This window comes from Ornithodoros turicata, chromosome 4 (genome assembly GCF_037126465.1).
Source record: "Ornithodoros turicata isolate Travis chromosome 4, ASM3712646v1, whole genome shotgun sequence".
NCBI lineage: Eukaryota > Metazoa > Arthropoda > Arachnida > Ixodida > Argasidae > Ornithodoros > Ornithodoros turicata.
This window is the reverse complement of record NC_088204.1, coordinates 9,237,297-9,260,518: the sequence shown is the minus strand read 5'-3', so window position 1 is coordinate 9,260,518 and position 23,222 is coordinate 9,237,297. Positions and strand designations below refer to the sequence as shown.

General features: G+C 45.8%; 3 protein-coding genes across 6 annotated transcripts; 1 reads left to right on the top strand and 2 right to left on the bottom strand.

Moving 5' to 3' along the window:
- Nucleotides 1-434: 434 nt before the first annotated feature.
- Nucleotides 435-8,555, bottom strand: LOC135390980 (tRNA wybutosine-synthesizing protein 2 homolog). The gene is made up of 6 exons (XM_064621020.1): nucleotides 8,294-8,555; nucleotides 7,264-7,595; nucleotides 7,004-7,154; nucleotides 6,285-6,394; nucleotides 6,003-6,160; nucleotides 435-845 (listed from the first exon to the last, which is right to left on the bottom strand). The coding sequence occupies exons 1-6, from the start codon at nucleotides 8,368-8,370 to the stop codon at nucleotides 534-536; spliced, it is 1,140 nt and encodes a 379-aa protein (XP_064477090.1). The 5' UTR covers nucleotides 8,371-8,555; the 3' UTR covers nucleotides 435-533.
- LOC135390979 (Na(+)/H(+) exchange regulatory cofactor NHE-RF2-like) lies at nucleotides 8,549-15,398 on the top strand. Of its 2 annotated transcripts, none has more exons than XM_064621019.1 (5): nucleotides 8,549-9,039; nucleotides 10,041-10,220; nucleotides 10,964-11,176; nucleotides 12,340-12,705; nucleotides 14,314-14,450. In XM_064621019.1, exons 1-5 carry the CDS (start codon nucleotides 8,659-8,661, stop codon nucleotides 14,338-14,340), a joined length of 1,167 nt encoding a protein of 388 aa, XP_064477089.1. In that variant the 5' UTR covers nucleotides 8,549-8,658; the 3' UTR covers nucleotides 14,341-14,450. The 2 variants fall into 2 exon arrangements, with proteins under 2 accessions (XP_064477089.1, XP_064477088.1); XM_064621018.1 differs by lacking the exon at nucleotides 14,314-14,450 and adding an exon at nucleotides 14,775-15,398 and having other exon boundaries at nucleotides 8,550-9,039.
- Nucleotides 15,399-15,899: 501 nt separating this feature from the next.
- On the bottom strand, nucleotides 15,900-23,168 carry LOC135390978 (transforming growth factor-beta receptor-associated protein 1-like). 3 transcript variants are annotated; one of them, XM_064621016.1, is made up of 20 exons: nucleotides 23,144-23,168; nucleotides 22,788-23,042; nucleotides 22,674-22,726; nucleotides 22,530-22,599; nucleotides 22,380-22,478; nucleotides 21,884-22,204; nucleotides 21,640-21,800; nucleotides 21,209-21,341; nucleotides 21,072-21,146; nucleotides 20,645-20,749; nucleotides 20,421-20,582; nucleotides 19,504-19,697; nucleotides 19,324-19,392; nucleotides 18,198-18,270; nucleotides 18,015-18,131; nucleotides 17,710-17,955; nucleotides 17,125-17,273; nucleotides 17,006-17,075; nucleotides 16,669-16,859; nucleotides 15,900-16,161 (listed from the first exon to the last, which is right to left on the bottom strand). In XM_064621016.1, the coding sequence occupies exons 2-20, from the start codon at nucleotides 22,839-22,841 to the stop codon at nucleotides 16,065-16,067; spliced, it is 2,439 nt and encodes an 812-aa protein (XP_064477086.1). In that variant the 5' UTR covers nucleotides 22,842-23,042; nucleotides 23,144-23,168; the 3' UTR covers nucleotides 15,900-16,064. The 3 variants fall into 3 exon arrangements, with proteins under 3 accessions (XP_064477086.1, XP_064477087.1, XP_064477085.1); XM_064621017.1 differs by lacking the exon at nucleotides 23,144-23,168 and having other exon boundaries at nucleotides 17,710-17,821; nucleotides 17,882-17,955; nucleotides 22,788-23,137; XM_064621015.1 differs by lacking the exon at nucleotides 23,144-23,168 and having other exon boundaries at nucleotides 22,788-23,137.
- Between the last annotated feature and the right edge of the window lie 54 nt (nucleotides 23,169-23,222).

The window sequence follows — 23,222 nt, the reverse complement described above, 5'->3', positions numbered from 1 at the left end:
CTGGTAGCCAACAGAAAGCATGTGTGAAGCATCGTGGCATGAAGTCGTCTGCGGCGATTGGCTGTAGCAGACGACATCCTGACTGTACCTTGTATTCACACGAGCGGCTTCCCCACGAAATATTCTAGTGGAATAAAAGCAAAAACCTGCTCACTGGGCGGAAGTTCCACCGCGTCTTGTTCGGACTGCGCAGGAATATCGGGGTGGCGTACCTCGCACATAGCAGACGACACCATTGGCTCTGTCGTCTGCTATGGAATACCTTGTGGTTGAGCTGCAGCATATTCGCCATGGTTAGAAGAGCACAAAAAGGCATGACGTTGAGCGCTCGTGCTCACGTGGCAGCAGAAAGCTGTGACGTTTTGCACAACTTCTGCGGGAGTATTCTGGGAAATGTCGTTCGTGTGAATACATGGGAACTCAAAGATTCCTGATAACACAAAATAACACCTTTATTTACATTGCTCGTGTACACGGACATCCACTGATCACAAGCATTCGTTCCCGTCAGCGGTGCGCACGCAAAGTGTCCGTCAGGACATATCCTTTAGCGTCTGCTCACAGCGCAAGTCCATAACAACGTGGTGCACGTGAGGAGCGTAGGATTTAACACGCTCCACGTGTAGGCACTCAACAGTCCACGCCGTTCCACGAACTTGAAGGAAGATCTGTTCCATAGCAGCACACACTTGGCGCACTCTCGTCTCTTTTTTGTCATCCGGTACATTTTCGTGCACGTGCATCCAGCCCTTGGGTTTTAGCGCTCTACAAGCCGTAGCCCATCCTGATTCAGAAGAAGGAATCAGGCCCAAGTTGACTCTGTCGGCAACGCCTGCTGGGCATACCTGTTAGGGATCAAGACATTCGAAAGTTTATAGGCAGCCCAAGCGCTTTGGGATCCCGAAGAAATAGCGTCGCCTCTATTGCGCAGACCAAAAACACAAATCAGTTTTTCGTGAGCGCTCCAAAACTGGCTCGTGTTACTCTCACGGCCTGCTCACCCTGAGCGTGTCGTCTGCCAAACATCAACAACAACAGCAAAAAAAAAAAAAAAAAGCGATGTCAATTCTTTTTGCTACTAACAACACAATATGCCCACAAAAGGATACTTTTGTAAAGCGTCCAAACGTAGCCTTAAAAAATAAAAATAAAATAAAGAACCAAAGAAAAAACACACACAAAAACATTCATTCTTTTGTAAAATTACGAGCACGTTCGTTCACAAACACGATTCTTCGGGAAAAACCAAATAGCTAAGGCCACCGACCGACACGGATGCGTCGCCCCGGATGTACTTTTCTTTTCGTTGGCGGGCTTTGGTTTGTCACTTAGTACGATATTGAGGCGCGAACGCGAAGCAGGCCAACAGCAGACGAGCTCGGAGATGCATGATCGTCTGCGCATGCTCTCCCGTTCGTGTGCTCAGAGCTTACGTCGTCATGATGTCTGTGGAGCGAATATTTAAAACTCGTTAATTGAAGAAATTTGGTCAAGTAGACTGTGAAGAGATGTCGAACATTACCGTATCGATCTCAGACACACGTTTCCGGGTGAGATTTCGGGCCAAAATGCAATCGAAATTTTCCGGTTCCTTCTATTGCACACCTTATTCTGATTCAATTCAATTCTTCACAGCTTGTTCAACGATATCAAGTCAAAAGCAGAAAGGGAAAAAAATTACGAGACCGTTACGACCAGTGGTTTATCCAGAGTTTCGTCCTTGGAGGGGGTGTGTATGGGCTCCGCAAGGGGGTATATTTACATGCTTTCGGGGGGTCTGGATAAATCACTGGTAAATCTGGATAAATCGTGTAACGCGAAATTCAGCGTCAGCTGTGCGTGTGGTGAAATGAGGCCGGATGAAAGTGTGTAGACAAATTTATTCAAGCGTGGTGAGTATTGATTTTTTAACGCTGAAATGGTTGGCGAGGTGAATGTTTTTTTGTTTTCCTGAACGAGGGGGCTGTTCAGGAATACCAAGTCTATGCATGAGCCATGTCTAGTTGTGGGTTGGCGGATGTCGGTGCACAGCGTAAGATCCAGCTGTTCGGACATCATCACCTAGGAAAGTGCTATTCTTGGCCAGCAAAACGTCCACGTTGAAGTCTCCAACGACGGGAAGCTTGTGCGCGCGGTAAGGCGCGAGTACATATACACGATAAAGTCGCGGATGCGCTCCGGCGCGGCGCGAGACTCGCAGGTGGGGGAGGGGGGTAAGGAGGAAAACCGCGCCGGCTTACAACCGCTATCGGTAGTATCACCGAATTTATCTCACTTTCCATCGGTTCTGTTCGTTTACTGGACTCGAGCAACTCGAGAGCCGATAGAGTCGGTATAAGGTGGACTCTTTCTGGGCGAAAATGCCGTGGTGCGGCTCTCGTGACGTCATCGCCTTGGCAGTGACTCCTGTTCTTAAATTCGAGGAATCAACACTAGAGGTGCTCGAGAGTCGACTCCCAGCGACTCTCTTCTCGACCTTCTTGATGCGAGTCGCCGGAGTCGGTGACGTACGATGACACTCAGACGACACGACTCCGACTCGCGCGCGACTCGGTCGCGCGAGTTGTATAAACGAACACAACCATCGATAGCGGTTGTAAACTGGCGGGATTCTCCTCCTTACTGAGCGCACATGCGATACATGATGCGATAAGAGTTTTGTGCGGACATTAGAATGCCGACGACGCCGACGCGATCCTCAAAAGCAAGTGCACTCCTCCTTTCCTTCCTCCAGTCCTCCTTTCCCTTAGTGCACGGATCACATGCGGCTTCACAAACTTTGAAGAGCGAAGTCATTATTTGGAACTTTATTTAAAAAGGTTGAAATAAAATAAATGTAGAAGTGAGCACTTGTATGACAAACCCGGAAGCCGTGCCAAAATGAACGAACTGAAATCATTTGAGAAAGCGTGGTCCCGCCTCTGGCAGGCAAAGTGAAGCGGCGCTGATCGAGACGGGCTCGTCATTGAAAGTGCAGTGGAAAGCAACACATTGGTTCTGTCAATGAATACCACGCAAAGAGCGGCAAGGAAGCAGGCGAGCTGGTGATAATTGATCTTCAATAACAAACCCTGAGACTCCTGTTTAGTGTGTCTTTTCCCCAGTCTCAGGGTTCGTTGTGAAGATCAAATACCACGCGTTTTTTGCGAATTAAAAAAAAAATAAAACACAAGAAGCCGTAAAAGTTCATAGTTTCGTATCCTCCTAAAAGTAGGTGACGTAATCGAGAGCTCTGACGGCTGTCTCCCAGCAACAGCGCGTGTCCCCGCTCCACGTTGGAAACTGCGAAGCTTCTTTATACGCCATTATACGCCGGTGCTACGCAATATGAAGGCGCCACTTCTCGTTCATTTTGCGAAGCTTCGCTATCCAGTAGAGTAGATGGTGTCTGTCTTCTGCTTTCGCAAAGCCCGCCTCTCATTGGCCACTATGTTTCTGCCACCAGGTTTTTGTTAGATATCCCAGGCAAAAGCCAGTAGGGAGTCGTCGGTGTAATGGCGCAAAGAAGCGCTACTCTATGTCTATGCGCATGCGCAACATGAGGATACTTCATTTTGGAACGTTTTTAGAACAAGAAACAGAGGACGGACACACCCTGTCTTTGGCGAAAAAAAAAAAGTATATAACAATAGTTGACTGGGGTGGGTGGGAGACATCGAGAAACGGTAACTACGATAACCGAATGGCAAGGAAAGCGACCGATATGCCCGCCCCCATCCCGAACGCTGGCTTGTCGCCAGATATGAGGCAGGCAAGGGCACTTTCGTCCGTGGGTCCTCCTTGAGTATCTTGACGTTGACTGTTCGCAGGAAACGGTTCCCACACGTCAGAGCAAAACGGACACGGGACGTCATTATTACACGTCTGCCGGCAAATCTGAACTTTGACAGCCGCTGAGGGATCACTTACGATGCGTGACTTGCGGCCGGGTTATTTCCACGTCACCGTTGCAATATTCGTCACAACGGGGAGAAACCGCCGTCAGTTGTCGACGTTGCAACTCGTGACGAAATGTTGGCGTATCACACCCAAATGATGCGCGATAGAGCTTATGTTCAAGGAATATTCCTGTACTATACGCGCGCAGTGACGCATTGTATCACGGAATATGGCATCGAATTTCGTTCTTGTAGAGGAATCATGCAAGACGAGACAGATGGGATACGTCATTTGCGCATCTAGAACGGTAGGGCGCCATTGTGAGGCAACCGACCCAAATGCTTCCGACCGGGTAGGCTTTGTGTATTTTTTTTCATTCGGCGGCCTAAAAAAAAAGAAAGCCCACAAAATACAGAAAGTGCAACGTGACAGAGCGCTCTCAAACGTCCTGTGACAGAACATCGTCCACGATACACCGCCTCCGCCATTTTCACGTATTTTAAAAATTTTATACTGCACTCATCTTACGTTCCTTTAAAAGCCTTTTGAAGTTGTAACTACGGGTGCTGGTATACCCGCAATTATACCTGCAGATACCCGCGCTGTTTTGCGCTGCGGGTTACTGGTGTACCGCGGGTAAACACGCGTGACATATGCACCCACTAAACTAAGCTTTCGCCGCCCTAACTGACTATACTCATTAATTTTGGCATTTTCCTCAGTTGGCATTGAGAAAAGTACCTGCAAAAGTAAACTTTTTCGCATAAGCCATGGTCACATTTGACCTTTCACCGAAGCACCTTTGGTTTACACTTAAACAGCTGTTCGACCTCGAGCTCGTGGAAATTTCTCTCGTTTCACCACACAAGAGGATCAATATTACGGTCAGATTGGACTATAGCTAAGGCTCATTCACACAGGAGCGTCACACATATCCGAGCCGCGTGGGCGCAAATACGTCTCGTTGCTGTTGCCACGTCAAGAATCTACCGACACGACACTTCCTACGCTCTCCGTCCAACTTTACGTTGTGAAGCATTTCTCCTTGCATCATGAATCGTCGGAACGACAGGCGTGACGCCATATCTTGAGAAGGAACTGCTGGCGACACACACGGCCACGTATTTATTTTCGTTGATTGTGTGGTAACTGCGGAAACTGCCATCTCGTCGTAGACAGCTTAGACAGCAAACAATTTTTGGGAGCAACGAATTCGCTTATGCGGTCGCCGCATCAAAATCACATACATACACACAAATACGCACAAAAGAAAGACAAAAGATCGCAGGGGGTTTCGATTGGCTGAGTGAAAAGCGTTCGCGGATCCGCGCTCGAGAGCTGCAGCACGAAGCGGTTCTCGAAATGCGTCTGGAAACGAATCGCGTCCGGGAGGACGCGGCGCCGCCTCAAAAACGCGTGCGTGAGTGAGCCTCTCGCCAGTCGTTTTCCCAAGCATATCGTTCTCCTTTCAGATTCGTTTGGCGATTTTCGATTTGTTTGCGAGTAGAAACCCAGTGACGTTGTTGCCTGCAGGTAAAATGCGGGTGTACCCACAGCGTCCGCCGCTATAGTGCAGGTATTCCCGCATCACACGTCGCGGGTACGGGTACGAATTTACTTATCGCGCTATCAGACGTGCAGCCGCACGCAGAAACCATGAGCTGAACTGCTCTACATATTGGGCACAGTAAGAGGGGAAAACATTGTGAAAGGCAGAGGGGGGGGGGGGGGGGTTACAGTTTGGTGTAGGGTTAAATTACTCAAATTAATGTTATTAATTTAATTTGTTATCACAGTGAGTAATTTTTTCTAAAGTAATTACATTTATTTGTTTTCAACTAGCAGAGTACTAACATAACCGGCTAAGTTACTTCCGGAAGCTTTTATCTTTACTGTCCCATCATGTAATGTGATAAACCAATAAACTGAATTGAATTGAACTAAATTAAACAAATTAAAGGTCAACATAGTAATGTCTGCACCAAAAACCACAAATTTTTTTAACGTTATGTATTCGTGAGTAACACACTACTTGTCAGGGTGGGACTGCTGACACAGCTGTTCAACAAAACATCAACATCATCATGAAACTGTCATTTCCAAGAACAGATTAACGAACATACCTCTCTGCAATCCCCAAAATGGACGACGCATCTATCCTGAACCTTGTTCAGGTGCAAGTTTCGTTGAAGGGCTTCCACTGCATCAGGGTTCCATTCGCACGCATGCACCAAGTCAGCTCCAGCGTGCACCAGAAACGGAAGGGTAAAATATCCTATACCTGCATCACAATGGCTGCACTTGTCAGAGACGAAAGAGAAGACTGGTAAATTACATACACAAAGCGTTTACATATGCAAATGCTCTCAACAGGGAAGAACATAAAAGGAAGTACTACTGCTGACCTGCGTAGAGATCGACGACGGTTTCGCCGTGGCACTTGAAACGTGCGATACGGAGCTTCTCTGTCACATTTCCTGGGCTGAACATGCATCTGGTGATGTCAAATGTGTACCTGAAAGAGGACACGGTCAATTTCTTTACTGATAAACAGCCGCTGCTTCAATCAACCGATCAGCCATGTAAAAATTACTTTTTAGAAGTGATTCATCTACGATGACATCTACGTGCTCATAAAAGGAAATAAATTAAAGGAAATAAATTAGAGTTACAATTCAAAATCATAATTATAACTTGGTTACAATTACAGTTACTCAAAAACGTAACTGGGTTACACCGATTTACATTAGTTACGATACATAATTTTGATGTGTAACCTTATTTCTTTCCCAGTGGAACTTGGCACAAATACGTAACTATCTATTGAAAGGACAAATGAAACGAGTGGAGCACAATGACCAGAAATCTATGCTAAGCGAAAACACAAGATCATGCCTGAACTGTGGCTGCAGAAGCCTCACAGAAATTTGGTGAGCGGCTTAAAAATGCCACAGTAAATTGGCGGAAAAGGGTCTTTCACGTGCAAAGTAATCCCAAAAGTAACTCCAAGCGCATTCCAAATTACCCGCAAAAGTAATTAAGTCACAGTTTTCACCTACATAATATGGAAAGTAATCTTAGAAGTAATTAATATGTGTAATCGGGCTATTTTATGGGTCTGTACCTGATTCTATTGTCAACGTGAACAACCCAGCCGTCCTCGCCAAGGAGCAGCTTGGCAGTGGGAGAACGGTAACCGTCAGGTGTCACAGCTCCGTTGCATGCAATTCGAGAGCACCTCAGGGTGTCGCAGCACGTCCGCCACAGGTCCTGGCCTAAGGTGAAGATAACCTCAGTTCCTATGCACACATCTTCTGCCAGAATAGAGTACACACTAGGCTACACATTCAATTAAATATTATTTTCAGTTAGTGCAACTCTCACCAAGCTGCTGCCAGAATGGGTGCGCGAAAGCAGTGCTTGGGAGAAGCACCAAATCACCATGCCTGAGCCAATGTTTTGGCACCTCGGCCAATAAGGAGTCATCCAGCACGAGTCCCTTGGCACGCAACAGTCCCTTGATGCCACACAAAAGTTTTTCGTAAGGGCACTCGTTATGCACACGTGCAAAGAGTTCGGGGTCTGAGAGCTTCAGCTCTACATCGTGGAGGTCCTGTAGTCCTTCTGCGCTACTGAGGGGAAAGGCTACCGTTGATTCTCCGACCCTAGCAGCCTTTCTTGTGCTCGAGAGTAAGTTCTTGCTCCGCAAAATAGACCTGGAAAAAGGGGGGCAAAGGAGGTTGCTTTGAGGGAATGGCTTGACACGAAGTGGCAAATCCTTATGGTGTCTTTAGGATGACATCTGTTTGAAGTTGTTGTTCGTACGTTGCGTAACAATTGAGATAAGATGGTCAGAAAGGGGCACTGAGTCCGTGCGGAAAGATGTTTTGCGAATTTCCGATTTTGAATTTTTAGAATCCGAGATTTCACAAATATAGGTCCTGTCTGCACAGATTCAAACGGGCCTTCAGTGTGCCGTTGTGCTGTATTTGTGTGACACGTAACACAGTGTTCTGTATAGTTAAACAGCATGCACACATTTGTGTTATACCTTCGTCAATTTTTAACAAAATTATTTTTGCACATTTCACACGTTATATAATGAGTGCCTAAACTCTTATTTTGAGCAAGGTGTGCCTTTCTGCAGTCCACGACAACTATTGCAGTGTTCTGGTACACGCACTAACACTTGCACATCGCATTGCATTTTAGGAACATGTTTCACGCAATCGCCATGTGAAATGACTTTTGCTTTTCGTAACTTCAGTAGTTTGAATAAAACATGCTGGCTCGATGGTTGTCTTTACCTTTACTATTGTTTACTGCTCACTCTCCTTGAAAATATTATGAAACCCGACAACTTTTATTGCTTTTTACGGACCAACATGATAGTTGTACCGTGATAACTGCTTACTTGATACTAGCTACATCATTTTCCCGCGCGTCAACGAAGAGTGCCCAAATGCGATCTCCACTTTTCTCTGTCATCATTTTGTGCAGATCATAGCCAACCGAGGAACGTCTCCAGTGGCAAACGTGTAGTCGACAGTTACGACGGGCTGGCACAGTTGAGACAGCGACTAGAAAACTAGGAAATTCAACGAAGCTATTCGGCTATTCTTTTTTCGTTTTTTGGACGCGTCTCATCTGTTTCATGTCCCTCCCAGTGGTGGCGCTCGCGCCGTTTCTGTTGCGTTATTGAGCAACAGGGATCTAACGTTGGGATCACCATAGGAAGGTGGACTTCGATCTCTCGGTGGATAGTATGCTACCGTACCAATGTCTGGCGTAAGCTTGCCGCCCGATGCTCCAGCTGTTCGGCTGTGCCATGTTGTAAAATGGGAGCACTACGATGGATACGGGTTTAACCTGCACACGGAAAAGTCGAAATCTGGTCAATTTCTTGGTAAGATCGACCAAGGTAGCCCCGCGGAAGCTGCACAGCTCAAAGAAGGCGACCGCATCGTGGAGGTGAATGGTGTCAATGTCGCCAATGAAAATCATAAGCAAGTCGTCGAAAGGATCAAAGCAGTGCCCAGCGAAACGAAATTACTGGTCGTCGACCCTCTAGCTGACAACTGGTACAAGGAGCACAAGATTATCATCAAGAACAGCCTACCCTCTGTGGTGCAATGCAAGACGCCCAAGCCAGTGCTTAAAGTAGGTTGTTTTCTACACCCTTGAGCTGCTTTGCTGTGTTCAAGCATCGAGTTCTCATGTCGCTGTCGTTATCCCGCAGTACCACATAGTGAAGGATACAGGAGATATACGTACTTCGTAAATTGCAATGGTCAACCTTGACTGAAAGACACATGCTCTGCTCTAATATGAGTAGCCAAAGCCCTATGTGGCCTCTTGATATAATAAAGTGACTTAATTTCTAGTCTGCCACTGCTTCAATTGACAGTATCAATCATAACGTTAGCCGTGCGAATTTCCAAGATGATATTGATAGTGCACTCACATTCCTTATTATTGAAATTCCTTCCTACTACTACATACCATAATAATAACCATTTGTTCCTTCAAATATGCTTTCGGATGGCTAGGAGCCATAAGGAAAAAGAATAAATGGCTCTCCAAAGTAGGATAGCATTAGCAGACGACAACAGTAAAAGTGGAGCAATTCTTTTCACCTACTTTTGTAGCTGTTAAGAAGTAGCGAGAGAGAGAAACAAGATGCTGGAAAGATTGATACGAGCCCTTGTTATTACTGGTATTTTAGACCCAGCTAGGAAAAAAAATTATGTGCACATTAACTAATAATTCGTGTTCAGACACTTTCAGCTGCAAGAATCTGTTCGTCCTGTTGACACGCTTTAATGATGGATAGAGCCTGTTTTGCAATACTTGAATTGCATATCCAGTTGTGCCGAAGCCGCTTTCCCTGTTTCTGGTCTTCGTAAAACATTCTGTAAACACTCTGTAAACACATGGCTGCTCATTCATTCCCAGGTAAAACTTACCTGCTAGCGCCGCCACCTAGCATTTGTACCGTCACAGCACCCAAATTATATTGCTCCTCAGTCCTGTTATTATTACGTTGTAGGCATGCAGTGAAGGCCTTGTATACAAACAAAGACGTTCAAACATCATCTAATACTACAAGTGGTGATCATGTAGTAAGTCTCGGGTAGTCTCATGCATTGTGCATCTTGCAGAGGACATCCCACAGTGAGCTGTCACCTCGACTGTGCCACCTGGTGAAGAGGCCAGATTTTGACGGCTACGGTTTCAACCTGAACGCGGATAAAGTCCGCAACACGCAGTATGTGGGGTCCGTTGACAAGGACAGCCCAGCCGAACGTGCAGGATTGCAGGTCAATGACACCATCATTGAGGTAACTATTCGGAAAGGGTTAAAAATTTGGCTGTTTTGGTTTGACATTAAAATCGATAAAGACCGCAGTGCAGAGCGACGCCTAAAAGACAACTTTTTTTTCCCAACAAGTTTCCAACTTCAGCTACCTATATCTGCTCTTTCCTCTCCACTGTTCATTGATTAGCTACTTCCCTTTGTGTTTACATTTTTCTTTGCTGAAATACTAATTTGAGATAAGTTGTGGTTGAGACAAGTTGAAATAACGAACAGATATAGGTAGCTGAAGTTGGAAAATAAAGTCTTTGGTTTGTCTGTCAGTTAGTGCTGTGTCACTGGGAGTTTTTATCGATTTTAAAGTAACTATTTCTTCCGTAATTTCTGCTTTCTGTGCAAAGCGTATAAACTCGAAGCAGATTGGTCAATTTCTTTCTGGAATTTAAAAGCAATTTATCCAGACACCCCTACTGCCAAATACGCTACATGTCTGGTGACAACCCCTCCAACTTTTTTCCCTCTGCGCCCCCTACAGGGGTGGCCTTTATTGAGCCAGCTTTAGACACACGTCAGTAACGATACGCTAAGCTGCTACGACGTAACTGTAAATGTGTGGCCTTGTCGATCTTCCCCAGTTATGCCCAGTGAGTTGCACTGGTACAACTCGTCCCATAAAAGTCAGCCTGACAATAATTCGCACTGTGCCCATCTCTTCAGAACGTGTAGTGGTGCCAAGCTTTGATGACGATTTCGACTTTGTTGTCCCAGGTAAATGGAGTCAACGTAGAAGGCCTCAACCATAAAGAGATAGTGGAGAAAATTAAGGCAGTGCCTCATGAGACAAAGCTGCTCGTTGTAGATGAGGCGACGGCCAGGTGGATGAGAGAAAACAACCCGCCTGCTGCCAATGGGCGTCTCGCTGCCACTGTTGCTACTGCTGCCAAGCCAGCAAAGGCCAAACAAAGCTCCACCAGCGTAGAGGTAAATCTCAAATTCCAAGACACTATCATGGTGTATCTCATTTGCATGCGCTACTTTAAAGGGGTTCCGTCAATGTGTTCTACTTAGGAACGAAAGCTCTTACGAATACGAATTTCATGCAGAGTATTTTCCTAGTATCCCCCCCCCCCCAGGCACATTTAGGTGGGGCCCCCTCGTTGAAAAGGCTCACGACGTTCTGGGAGGGTTTGAGGGTTTGGTTTGACCTTAAATTTAAATAATTTTATTAAGTTGGGTGCTTAAGTGATCAGTAAAAATTAAATTACAGCCCCGCACTAAACCATAATGCCAAAGGAAATTTCTGCTAAACGAACCTGTCAGGAAAGTGAACAAAATGCAAAAATAGGAAAGACAAACTCTACGTTGTAAAAAGGGGGGAGGGGGGTTGAGAGACCTATCAGAATGGCCTAGAAGTAAAAATAGCTAGTAGGAATAAGAAATAAAGTAGCAGGAAATTAAACCACTACCGAATTCTAAAGGGCCCCCCTGAAAGGCCAGCACAAATCCTTGGTTGAAACCACGACTTGGTACATTATATCGACCATGTCATAATCGGCAACCCCTATGAGGAGTGCCGTCCGCACGATCCGCTAGCAGCTACACCTCGGCCCAAGACACCTACATCATGATTGGACAATGGAAATTTTAGGTTTTGGACACGCAGAAACGGACGCACAACTACCATAGCAGACAACAGCGACAGCTTCTATGAAAACGCGTAGACTGCTGACGTTAGAAAGAAGCATCTCTTATGGGACATCCACCGCTTGTACAAAAGTACTAAGGTAAGCTGAAGGCAGTACAAAGTATCGTAGAAATTGAGGAAGCAGTAGCCAGGCTGATCAGTAGCGCCACCGCTAGCCCCCAAGTGCGACGCTGGGAAGGGGTGGCCTATGATATGGTCGCCATAATCCAGGAGGTCGTGGTTGAAACCTGTTTCTTTTAAAATGGTTAAAAAGCAAGCGAGCTGGTGGCTAAGATCCATGACGAAAACCCGAGACTGGGAAAAAGACGAAAAACAGACGACACAACACTTTGTGTTGTGTCGTCTGTTTTTCGTCTTTTTCCCAGTCTCGGGTTTTCGTCATGGATCTGTTTCTTTTGACTGGGTATTAACGCAAAGGACGCGCTCTGGTTACGCGCAGAGTCCCTATGCACTGCGGCTGTGCCACCTGCGAAAGTGGCCAAACTATGAGGGATACGGCTTCAACCTGCACGCGAACAACAAGCGGGAGGGCCATTTTGTGGGGCAGGTGAACTCCAACAGCCCCGCGCAGCTGGGCGGCCTGCTCCGCAACGACCGTGTCGTCCAGGTCAACGGGCTCAACGTCGAGAAAGACACCCACAAGCAAATCACCGAACGCATATGTCAGAATCGCGATTCGGTCGACCTGCTTGTGGTGGACCCAGAAACGGAGGAATATTTCACCAAGGAGAACATCCCGCTCCTTTCGGCAAACGTCGTCCAGAAGCATACACCCGAGGAGAGCCCCTTGCAAACCGGCCCACAGGTGATGATCCTTTTGAGTCGAGTTGTGATGGAAAACATGTTACGAGTAGGGTTGCCACCTTTTGGAGTGAAAAATACCGGCTGAGGGAGAGGAGGTGCAATAGAGGGAAAGGAGGAAAGGCTCGTGGGAAAGGGAAAGTGGGTGAGGAACGTTCTAAGCTGGCTCGACACAACCACCAACAGCTTTGCACAACCACCGTTCTTGTACCCTCCAAACACAAGACGTAATGAATAACAAAGATGATAATACAGTCAAACTCCTTTACAACGAAACTCAGGGGACAGCAAAAAAAAATTGCAGTAAAGATATTTTCGTTAAAAAGGATGTCCATTATTGGACCTATAGGGATCCAGCGGAACCGCAAAAAAATTTGCTGTAGTGGTATTTTCGTTAAAAAGGTGTTCGCTATAAAGGAGTTTGACTGTAATAATAATAATAACAATGAATAACAATAATAATGAGTAACTAAGAAAATGACTGGTGACTGCGGAGTTTGGTCTGTGCTCCAGATTTATTCGAGCTGTTGTGGAATGTGGAAGGAAAAACCCTGTAAAAGCCCTTATGAAAGGTCTCGAACCACAAATACCGGCAAAAGGCTGCCGGTATCACCTTCCTACCGGCAACCGGCAGAGGAAGCAAATAACCGGCTGTGCCGGTATAATACCGGCCTGGTGGCAACCCTAGTTACGAGTTGATTTATGTACAGTTTCATTGCTTATCAACCTGGTAGGCTCCCTGTAGACTAGAGATAACTTGCAGCAATACAAGCACTTCACGCGCCTTTGTCACACTGCAGTCTTAATGGTAATTGAAATCAATAATGACCACTGAACCTGTGCCGGCCTGCATATAACTTGGGCCCTCTGTGTTTCAGGGAAAAACACGTTTTTACTCCCCCACCCGACTTCCATCGACATCACTTTGGGTTCGAGCCCGAAAATGAACATGGTAAAATGCCAATTCAGCCACTAATAGGGGCACAGGAGAACATGAAAGTGCCACTACAGACTCAATCTCGTGTTTTCAGAATCCTCCCAAAGTTATGTTACTGAATTCTTCTTGTCTCATTTTACACTCCTGCAAAATATTTGGCTCTATATAACGCGAAAGCTAGAGAAAATTTATTTATATCTTTGAGGACTGTGACGTCATGTTACGCTCGGACGGAGCGCTCGGCTCGCATCTGGCAACATTGTCACCTTGATACAAAGGGCCCGATACAAAGGGCAGAGCCAACAACAACGTCATCATCATCATCTTTTACATAAAATAAACACTGTTTTTTCAGTCCGGAGCGGCGCTTTAAGCACTGGACATTTAGCAGAGCTGTTCCATATCTTGTGTTAATCTAAAACGTGAGGATCGCTTTTTTTGTAAATTCTCCTCCGAAAATCCCCCCCCCCCCCCGATTTTCAAAAAAACATAATTCCAAAATGCAGGACCCTATGTATAGCATGTAATGCTGCCCGAAAGATCGACACGTCACCCATTAGGTGGCGCTACATGGATGACCAATGGCCATTGGGACAACCAGTGTGACACGGGCTTTTAGCTGTGGTAGAATCCAGGTGGTGGTTAGAAGAATCTAACCAGGATTTTCACTTGCAGGCCTCCTTTACAGACGATATGTTCTAAGGGCCTTCTTCCAACTCTTTCCACGTGTGACACCTTCTTCCAAGAAATACTTCGTTGTTCGAAACCCTAATTTTTTGTGTGCGCTCTCTATTAAAATAATTTACGGGATACACGTTATGCGGTCCACACAGAATGTCTGTCCGTTAGCGCAGAGTAATAGCGGAACGTAAAAATGAGGCTTTACCCTAAAACACGCGGCCTCATGTATGCAGTAGAGGAATGTTCATATCCATTTAGGCCCCCCGTTGTACTGTGGACAACCTGTGTACAACATTGTTACCAACTGTTACGGTTATCTCGTCACTTCGCAAGTGGGATCGCAGTTGCTTCACGACGTAAAGCCCCGAAGTATTATTATTTGCAAGTGGAAGAGAAACATTTTACTCACTGAGAAAACATTTTTTTCCCTCCAACCCTGTCACCCACATCCTTAGGACTCAAAATCACAAGTCGACGGGCCTCCACCCAAAGAGTTGCCTCCTGGCCTTGACCTGACCATGAAGGCATCAGAGTTGCGCGAGATGCTTAAGACGCGCAAGAAAAAGGATCCTCGAGAGTTGCAGATGGATTTGAAACAGAAGTACAAGATAATAGAGCAGATGTGACTGCACCGGTTGCCTAGCTACCATTTAGATGTTCAGGTGTATTGTCTGGTGCAGTTATTGAGTTAGGTGTACAGTTATAATATTCTGGTTGAGGCACACGGCATCGTCTCCTTTTAAGGTGGATTTCTATGCACTTTGTGGTTGCAGTTATTTTGTATGTTTGACAGCTGTGAAGTACCGGCGGAGCATTCCCAAACATTGTTGTGTATTTGAGAAAAATGCTCTCGTTGGTGACCCAAATCAAAACATAAATGTGTGCCTTATGTGGGGAGTGGTAAAAAAAAGATGTTAGGAACACTTTGTAACCGAGGGTACGTGCACAATAATTCTTGACTGTTATGAGGTGTTTAAAAAAAAAAAATCTGCCCTTGAGTGCAGTTTGTTACGAGACGTTTTGTCTTATGTACTTAAGAACTATGCAGCAGTCTAAAATAAATTGCATTTATACTGGCACTGGCCGCATTCAGTACAGAGCGGTAGAAGCATGCACCATAGAGTGTGCTTTGTCGAATGCAATTCAGAAGCAAAAAGCTGTCGGAAATGCTTTTCGGAATACTGTATACATACAGCCTGAAGTTCTCAGGGTAAAAATCGGGTAAATAAACATGTGCTCAAAATTCATGCGAATTTGGGTGGAAAAACTTCCAGTATGCTATATTCCAGGAGAAATCTGGCTCAGTTACTCACACTAACAGTAACTGCATCGTAACAGCGATGTAACTGCATTTTCTGCCAAACAAGTTAGTGTCCATTCGTACAGACATCTCGGTGAGGGCAATTTTACGGATAAAAATCCGGTTTCACCCTAGAGAGGCAACCTTCAATTCCGGGAAGGAACGGGTTAGACCCTAAAACTTGAGGCTCTATGCGTACGGTATGCCCCAGCTATCCCAGCAAAGGTCAGCCCTACAGAAAACCGTTCTCGTTTGGATTCGCAGAGAAAAAAAACTACGATGTTTTCTACGTTTCTTTTATCATCATTAGGCATATGTATAATTTTTTTGCCCACGATTAATTATACATACACGTCGACAGCAGGCTTTTTCTTTTTTTGGCATGCTGCATTTTCAATCCACTCAGTGGAAAAAGAATTGTCGCTTCCACGGACTTGCACCATGGTCATCTCTTCCCAGAGCAATGAACGTGCACCACCGACCCATCTGGGCACCACGCAAAAGCTGCTTCTACGAATGTCATCCCGCAGATGCTGCACACTCTGGAACATGCAACACTCTTCATTACTTTCTTTTCTTCACCATACAAAACTTCATCATCGTGTTCCGTTATCGTAATCGTCACATTCAAAGCGGGACCACCAACCAAGGGATGCACCAAACACTTCTTTGTTCGTGCGAGAATGTCAACACTGATCATCCGACATCGCTACCGTGCCAAAGTACACAAAAATATGACAATGAAAAAATGGCTAGGAAAAACTGACTAGGAAGCAAGCGAGCTGGTGAAGATGATGCATAATGTAAAAAACCCCGAGACCAGGGAACACGAAGGGACAGACACAACACGAAGTCTCAAATCCCAACTTTTTAATTCTAAATTTTAATTCCATTCTAATTTGAGACTTCATGTTCCCTGGTCTCAGGGTTTTTACATTACGCAAGAAAAATATGTTGATACCAATCCTTCATCTTACACAAAGTAACCCTTCCACATTTTTTTATGTCACTGCCAAGCTGCTTGGACCTTCTCACTAAATCGTACATACCTGTCTTCCGTGAGCACCAGGGGCTTGCGTTCCAAGAAGACTTTGCTACACTTGGCCTGCAAGGTCTCACCCCTAGCCAGGGCCATGCCAACTCGGCTCATGTTTGTACAGTGCAGGGACGAACGGACCGCCTTGGCCAAAAATTGGTCCACCATGGCTACCGACCAGGCCTGTGGTACCACTTGCAGCACCTGTGTTTGTTACGTGCGTCTGCATAGGTCTGATCTCAACCGTTAACAGCTCGGATACAAGCTAATGTGCGTGAAAATTAATTCAATACCATTGTTTCCCAGAAGTAAACAAACTGGTGCAAAGTTACTTAGACGAACTCAACTACCTTGACAGCGTCAAAGTCAGCCACTTGACTGTTCAGCAACTGAATGGCTGGTGCTAGGAGCTCTTGCTGGCTGAAACCAGTCTTGTTAGTAAACAGTCGCACGAGAAATAGGTACTCACGCAATGTACACGGTCAAGAGTGCCTGATAAAGTCTGTGCCGGTATTTTTCGTCGCGGCCCCGAGACCAGCGGCGACAGTATTCTTCGGCAGCCTCGTAGTCTTTCAGCTGGTGTACCAGGATGCCTAGGGCTTTGTCATGGTCTTCTAGCTGGATTTCATGAGCAGTAGAGGAAAAGAAAGGCAGTTTTTATGATAACGTTTAATGTACTGGAAAACAGAACATTAAAAACAAATCAATAAAAAAATTGCAAACGAAGAAATTTGTGTAGCTTTCTTGATTGGAGGCATCAGCGAGGTTATTCAATGAATTTTTTTTTCATTAATTAAATAAATATCAAATTAATTAATAACTAAACTGATGACATTCATTAAACCCTACTCCAAAGCGTGATGTCAAAACTTTGCACGAAATTCCTTAAGTGTCACCCCACATCAACGATAAAAAAATTATTAGACGGTAACATGGCAGTCGTTGAAAGAGAAATAGAACTCTCGACTATCAATCAAGTGCGCAAAACAGTTTAAGAAAAATTCCCAGTAAAAATTTGCCGTTTAATGTCACCATAAACGTGTTGGTGACCCACCTTGCCATAAAGGATCGCACATTCCTCATGAAGTTCATTCTCCAAGGCCTTCCCCAGCAGAAGCTGCACCCGATAGCAAGAGGAAGTGGTGAGCAGCCGCTGGAGCTGTTTCCTGAAAAGACAACGTTGATCGTCTTCACTTCCGCTCGCACGCGGACACCAGGGGGAGCACCTTTCTGGACAGCAGCGGTCTTCCAGCACCCTCTCCAGGTAGAGAACTGCCAACAACGTGTGGTATTTCTCCTTCTGCCAAATAACAGCAGGGTGTCAGCGGGGTCTTCCGGTTGTCCAACTTAAAAAAGCACCTCGATTTTCTTCTCTAAGACAAGGTGCTCAAGGTACTTGACGGTGGCCTCCGGAAACCTATGCAGCAGTTCCAGAACCCTGTCCGGCTGATCGTCGTGGTTCCCTCCAGTGAACACCTGCGGATGGAAGAATGCTGCTCATGCATCACCGACGGTGCTACGATGGGATGGGATCAGCATTACCTTTACCCCCATGAGCTGGTCCTTCTCCAGTGCGGGTTCCACGTACCTCAACACAAGCTGGCTGTCACTCAGTCTAATCAAACAGAGCCATAAAATAGAAAGAATTAACAGCAGTATAACGTGGCTCTCTTTTATTACAGTAGCTCAATTATAATTAGTCCCTGATGTTTTAGGGTTAAACCCGATTTTCCCCCGAATTTGCATCCCGACTTGAGGTTCACCTATCTAGGGTTAAACCCGATTTCTACCTGCAAAACTGCACCCAGCCTAGGCACCTCAAGGCATCGACATACTAGTTTCTCACAAAATCTGTGACTGCCCCTTGCTTCTGGCACTCTGGATAAACGGTACAGTGAACGTTTATTCTACAATAATGCCAGATTTCTCCCCGAACTCAGTCTGATGGTAATTTTTCTGCCCGAATTTGCATGAATTTTCGACATCAATTTATTGACCCGATTTCTACCCCCCCAAATTTGGAAAAATATAAAACCCCAAAACTTCAGGGTCTAGTTATAATTAAAGCCTGAAGTTTCAGGGTTTAACCCCATTCTTCCCCAAATTTGCACCCCCGAATTGAAGGTTGCCTCCTTAGGGTGAAACCCGATTTTTACCCGGCAAATTGCCCTCACTGAGACATCTGTAGGAATGCACAATGTAACTTGTTTAGCAGCAAATGTAGCGACATCACCGTTTGTACCAACCAGTACAGTTTGCCAGATTCCTCCCCGAATTTAGCATGCTGGAAATGTTTTCTCCGAATTTTCATGAATTTAGAGTTTTCCCTGTGCCCCCCCTCTCCCTCCCAATGCCTAGTCAATGAATGCGCCTTCATAAATTAGGAAAGGGAGGAAAGTTGTGAGAAAGCGCATGGCGAAAGCGTGTCGTGCCAATTAGCATGATATAAAGGATTAGGGCTGCGCAGGTTTAGTAAATTGCGTCTCGAATAGTATTTCCCATCCAGCGGCCGGCGTGTGGGTGTGTACGTGCGATTTTCGGTTATGCAGTAATACCGCCTTCTGCGTACTTCTTTCACATCACCGCAAGGTACGATTTAACAGGGTGCTACTGTATTATAAATTGCAAAACTATACGGCACATATATGCAATGCAACATTTTGCACACCTGGCAAGAAACTGGACGTAAAAGGAGGGCCCCGGGAAGCTGCTGTCCTCCAGGTCTCCCTTAAGAATTCTGAAAGAAATCGTACCTCACTTATAGTACACCATACTGTTCCCGTCAATAGAATTCAACACTAAAATACGACTTCTGAGGCCTCTCTTTGAAGTCACTAAGTAGACTCACTTGAGCCACAACTGCAAGGCGCTCTCATGATTTGCGTGCGCGACGTAGAGGGAAGCGGCGGCGTGGTACCTGCCGCCCTGCAACAGGAACTGCGTGCAGTCTGCCAGGTCGCAGGGCCCTCCACTTTCCACAAAGCGCAGCAGTTTGTCACTGTCGGTGTCAGCATACAGCTTCACCAGTGCAGTGTTGACTAGCTAAAAGAGGCAACTCATTACTAGGGCCATGAAATTGAGGTAATAGGCGATATTGGCAGATAGGCCAACATGGGCAATGAAACTCAAAGATAGGCGCGTAAATGTGGTGTGCTCTTTGGCTTTGTTGGCATTTCAGAATGCTCGACGAAGAAAAAACTCGCACGTTTAAAGGCTACGGTACCGCTTTGACTTCTGTTACATGAATGCTGAGGTGGCCTAGAACCCACTATATTGAACAATATTTTTATTAATTAACGAATTTAATTAATTATTAATTTTATAATTACATTAAATTATATTTTATTAATTAATTATATTTATTAATTAACGATTTTTATACGCTATATTGAACGATACTTTTAGTTCTCCGCCCCCGATGATCTCGAAAGACCAAGCGAGGCAGAATCTTTCGATCAAATATACGTGAACCCTTTCTAGAAGACCAAGGTACTGAAGGACACCAAACTCAAAAAGGGAACAAAAGGGACAAACACACAGAAACGAAAAGCACAATGCAGCACTCTGTCTGAAAGGGCACTTGTACATCTAAAACATGCTGTTATCGCATCTAAAAATGTAAAAAAAAAAAAAAAAAAAAGCCACAACTCAACAGAGTCGATAAAAAGGCAGGCAAACCCGAAAAAGCCGCATATTTTTAGGCAAATGCATAAAATTTTCGGGCCCCACTCATTACACGCATGGAAGTGTTGAGGGAGTGCTTACCATTCGCGTGTGAGCATCACTAATGACGGCAGCCTCCAGGTACGATATCAAGAACTGGTTACACTTGTCCAGCAACTCGGGATCCCCAGCACACATCTCCTCCGTGTCGGGAATGCTGCGCGGACTTGGAGAGACTCTCAGGCGAGGGTACATGGACAGGAGCTACGACAATAAAGCCGATTAACAAATATCAATAGAGAGAGAGAGACTGGCGTTGCTCTCACATCAGCAACGTCCAGCTGCCCCATGAGGAAGAGCTCCTGGGCCTCTTCGAAGTTCCACTCGCAAAACTGTACAAAGCCAGCTCGTTGATAAAAGCTGTGCAGCTCCTGCATTGATCAGAACAGTCAGTCGGCGTTCAATGTAGGGATGTACATGACTATCCTCGAGTTTGCTGACCAAGAGGGAGGGAAGCTCCGCCTCCTGGATGCCGGCCAATAGGAGGGTGCGGAGAGCAGGCGCTTCCCAGGCCTCTGCTCTCGCCTAAGAGATGGCACAACATTACTGTTGTTTAGCATGTCGCAAGGCTTCAGCAAGGCTTAGAGCGAGAAGCTTGGGAAGTGCCTGCCCTCCGCGTCCTGCTATTGGCCCACATCCAAGAGGCCTCCCTCGCTCTTGGTCAGCAAACGCAAGGATAGTCATTTACATCACCTTGTCATCCTTCCTGGACTGCCTGGCCAGTTCTAAAGCTTCAGTGACACGCTTCTCAGAGAGGAGGGTTTGCACCTGTTGAGGAGATCCGAGTAAGTAGGTGTTCTTTCTTTTCTCTTTCATTTTTTTTTGCTCGCCTGAGTCTCCCAGGGGATTGGGTGCAGCACAAATACACTTTCCTCGCCTGAGACAAGCACTTTGCCCTCAAGGTTGTCCAGATAAGTCCCACCACGAAAGGGAATCCTCTGCTTAGGTTGCTGGTCAAACAAACTGAGGGAGGACATAATTGAATTTGTCACTAAAGTAGTATATATCTACTTTCTTATATGCTTCTCCTATATGTCTTCTATAAATTAGATTATCGTTCTCGTATGAGGACAAGAAAATTGTCAAATAGTACAACTTATTAATCAGAGTGAGCATGTGTAACATGTTTAGCTTTTGCAAGCGTAACTTTTGATGAAATCCAGCTAGGGTGCTGACATAGGATAGCCCCACAATGGGTGTGAGAAGGAAAGGAGCCACCCGTCTTTACGTCTACTTAGGTGCCACTGATGGATAGACAGACCTGTAAACGTCGAGGCAGTCGTCAGATAGACAAACAACGTAGGGGTGGCTGTACGTGAGGGCTTTGACGGAAGCTGCCCATGGCAGGGGAGGACGCTGCGACACGCCCTCTGTTGTCACAAACATCCCCAGTGCACTGGGGCCATTCAGCAGAAATTCCTCCTGCACAAATAAATAAAGAAATAAAAGAGTACCTCAAAGAGCACGACGGTGCAAAAATGTTCACCATTTGAAGCCTTTCTCACCTTGCTAATGCGTTTAACTACAGGCACTGTGATGTTACTCTCATAAGGGAAGAGTATCTGCTTCGTTCCAGACATTGTGTCCACGAGGACATATTGGGTGCTCAGAGCGACGCACAAAAATTTGCCATCCATTGCCATGGCCAGGGGAGTCTCTGGCAAACTTATGTCCTTCTCGTGGGCCAGCTTCGTCTCCGTCAAGTTATAAAGCTGCAGCTGTTTCCGCTTTCCCAAGCAAAGTTCCACACAGAATGGATCTTCCTTTGTAGGGTTTTCATTGACGCAGAACGTGGAGACACTCTTCACTCTGCACAGCGGAGCCGCCTGGAGATTCAAAGAAACACCGAGTAAGCCAGACTGGCACGCGATTCTGTCCTCTCTTGATGCCTCTGTTTTCAGCCAAAGTGAAGAAAGCAAGTGTCGGGCAATTTCCCTCGGCTTGAATTATAGAATACCAAACTGCGATTGCAATACTCCAGTGACACCAACCGTCTCTCACCTCGAGATTGCCCAGGTTCAGAGAGAGAAAACTGCTATCGCTGATTGCGAGCAGACGATTCAAAGCGGACAGAGCCCTGAGTCCTTCGACCGGTTTTTTCTGCAAGAAAATTATCGTGAGTCTGTGGTTTGCCAACCTGCTCTTACTTACTGTTCCTAAAAAGTTATGCGATATCTTGCGAACACCCATTCCGTCTTCCATTTCGTACTGAATAACGAAACTAAAAAAAAGGGGGGGCAACGAAGCAAACCCTTAAACGTTAGCATGGCATAAGTGATACGTAAAACTGCTCACCTGCATGCTGTTCCCACGAAGAGAGCCGTTCCAGAGCATTCGAGGCAGGTAATCTGTGAAGAGAGTATAAACATAATCACAAACACGGAATGAGGGCAGTGCGGAACAACTTACTCCTGTGGCCACCTTCTCAGTCGCCGGTACTATCTCAAATGCTTTGAAACTCATTTTGGCTCACTTGTCAACAACGATCGTGTGGGGTGTACGGTATGTAGCACTGGAAACTAACCATTGCAGCATAGGCGGGTGTAACAACTGCTAAACGTTTTCTTGTCTACAACACAACGCCCCATTCTTCGCATCCGTGTCCGCGCAAATCGTTCGCCTTTTACATGAGGACCGGTACTTCTTGCAAGTTCTAGCCTCCTGCTGGAAACGTAATAGATGGAACACAGAGTCAGCAACTTGAGATCTCTGGCAAAAAGCAGAGTCACAAAGCGAAGTTCCGATTCTTCCCGTTTTTTGCAGACCTTTGATGCATGGATTGGATTGGATTGGATATGGATACTGGATACCGTGCCGTGGCTGTGGTAAAGATGGCTAAGAAGC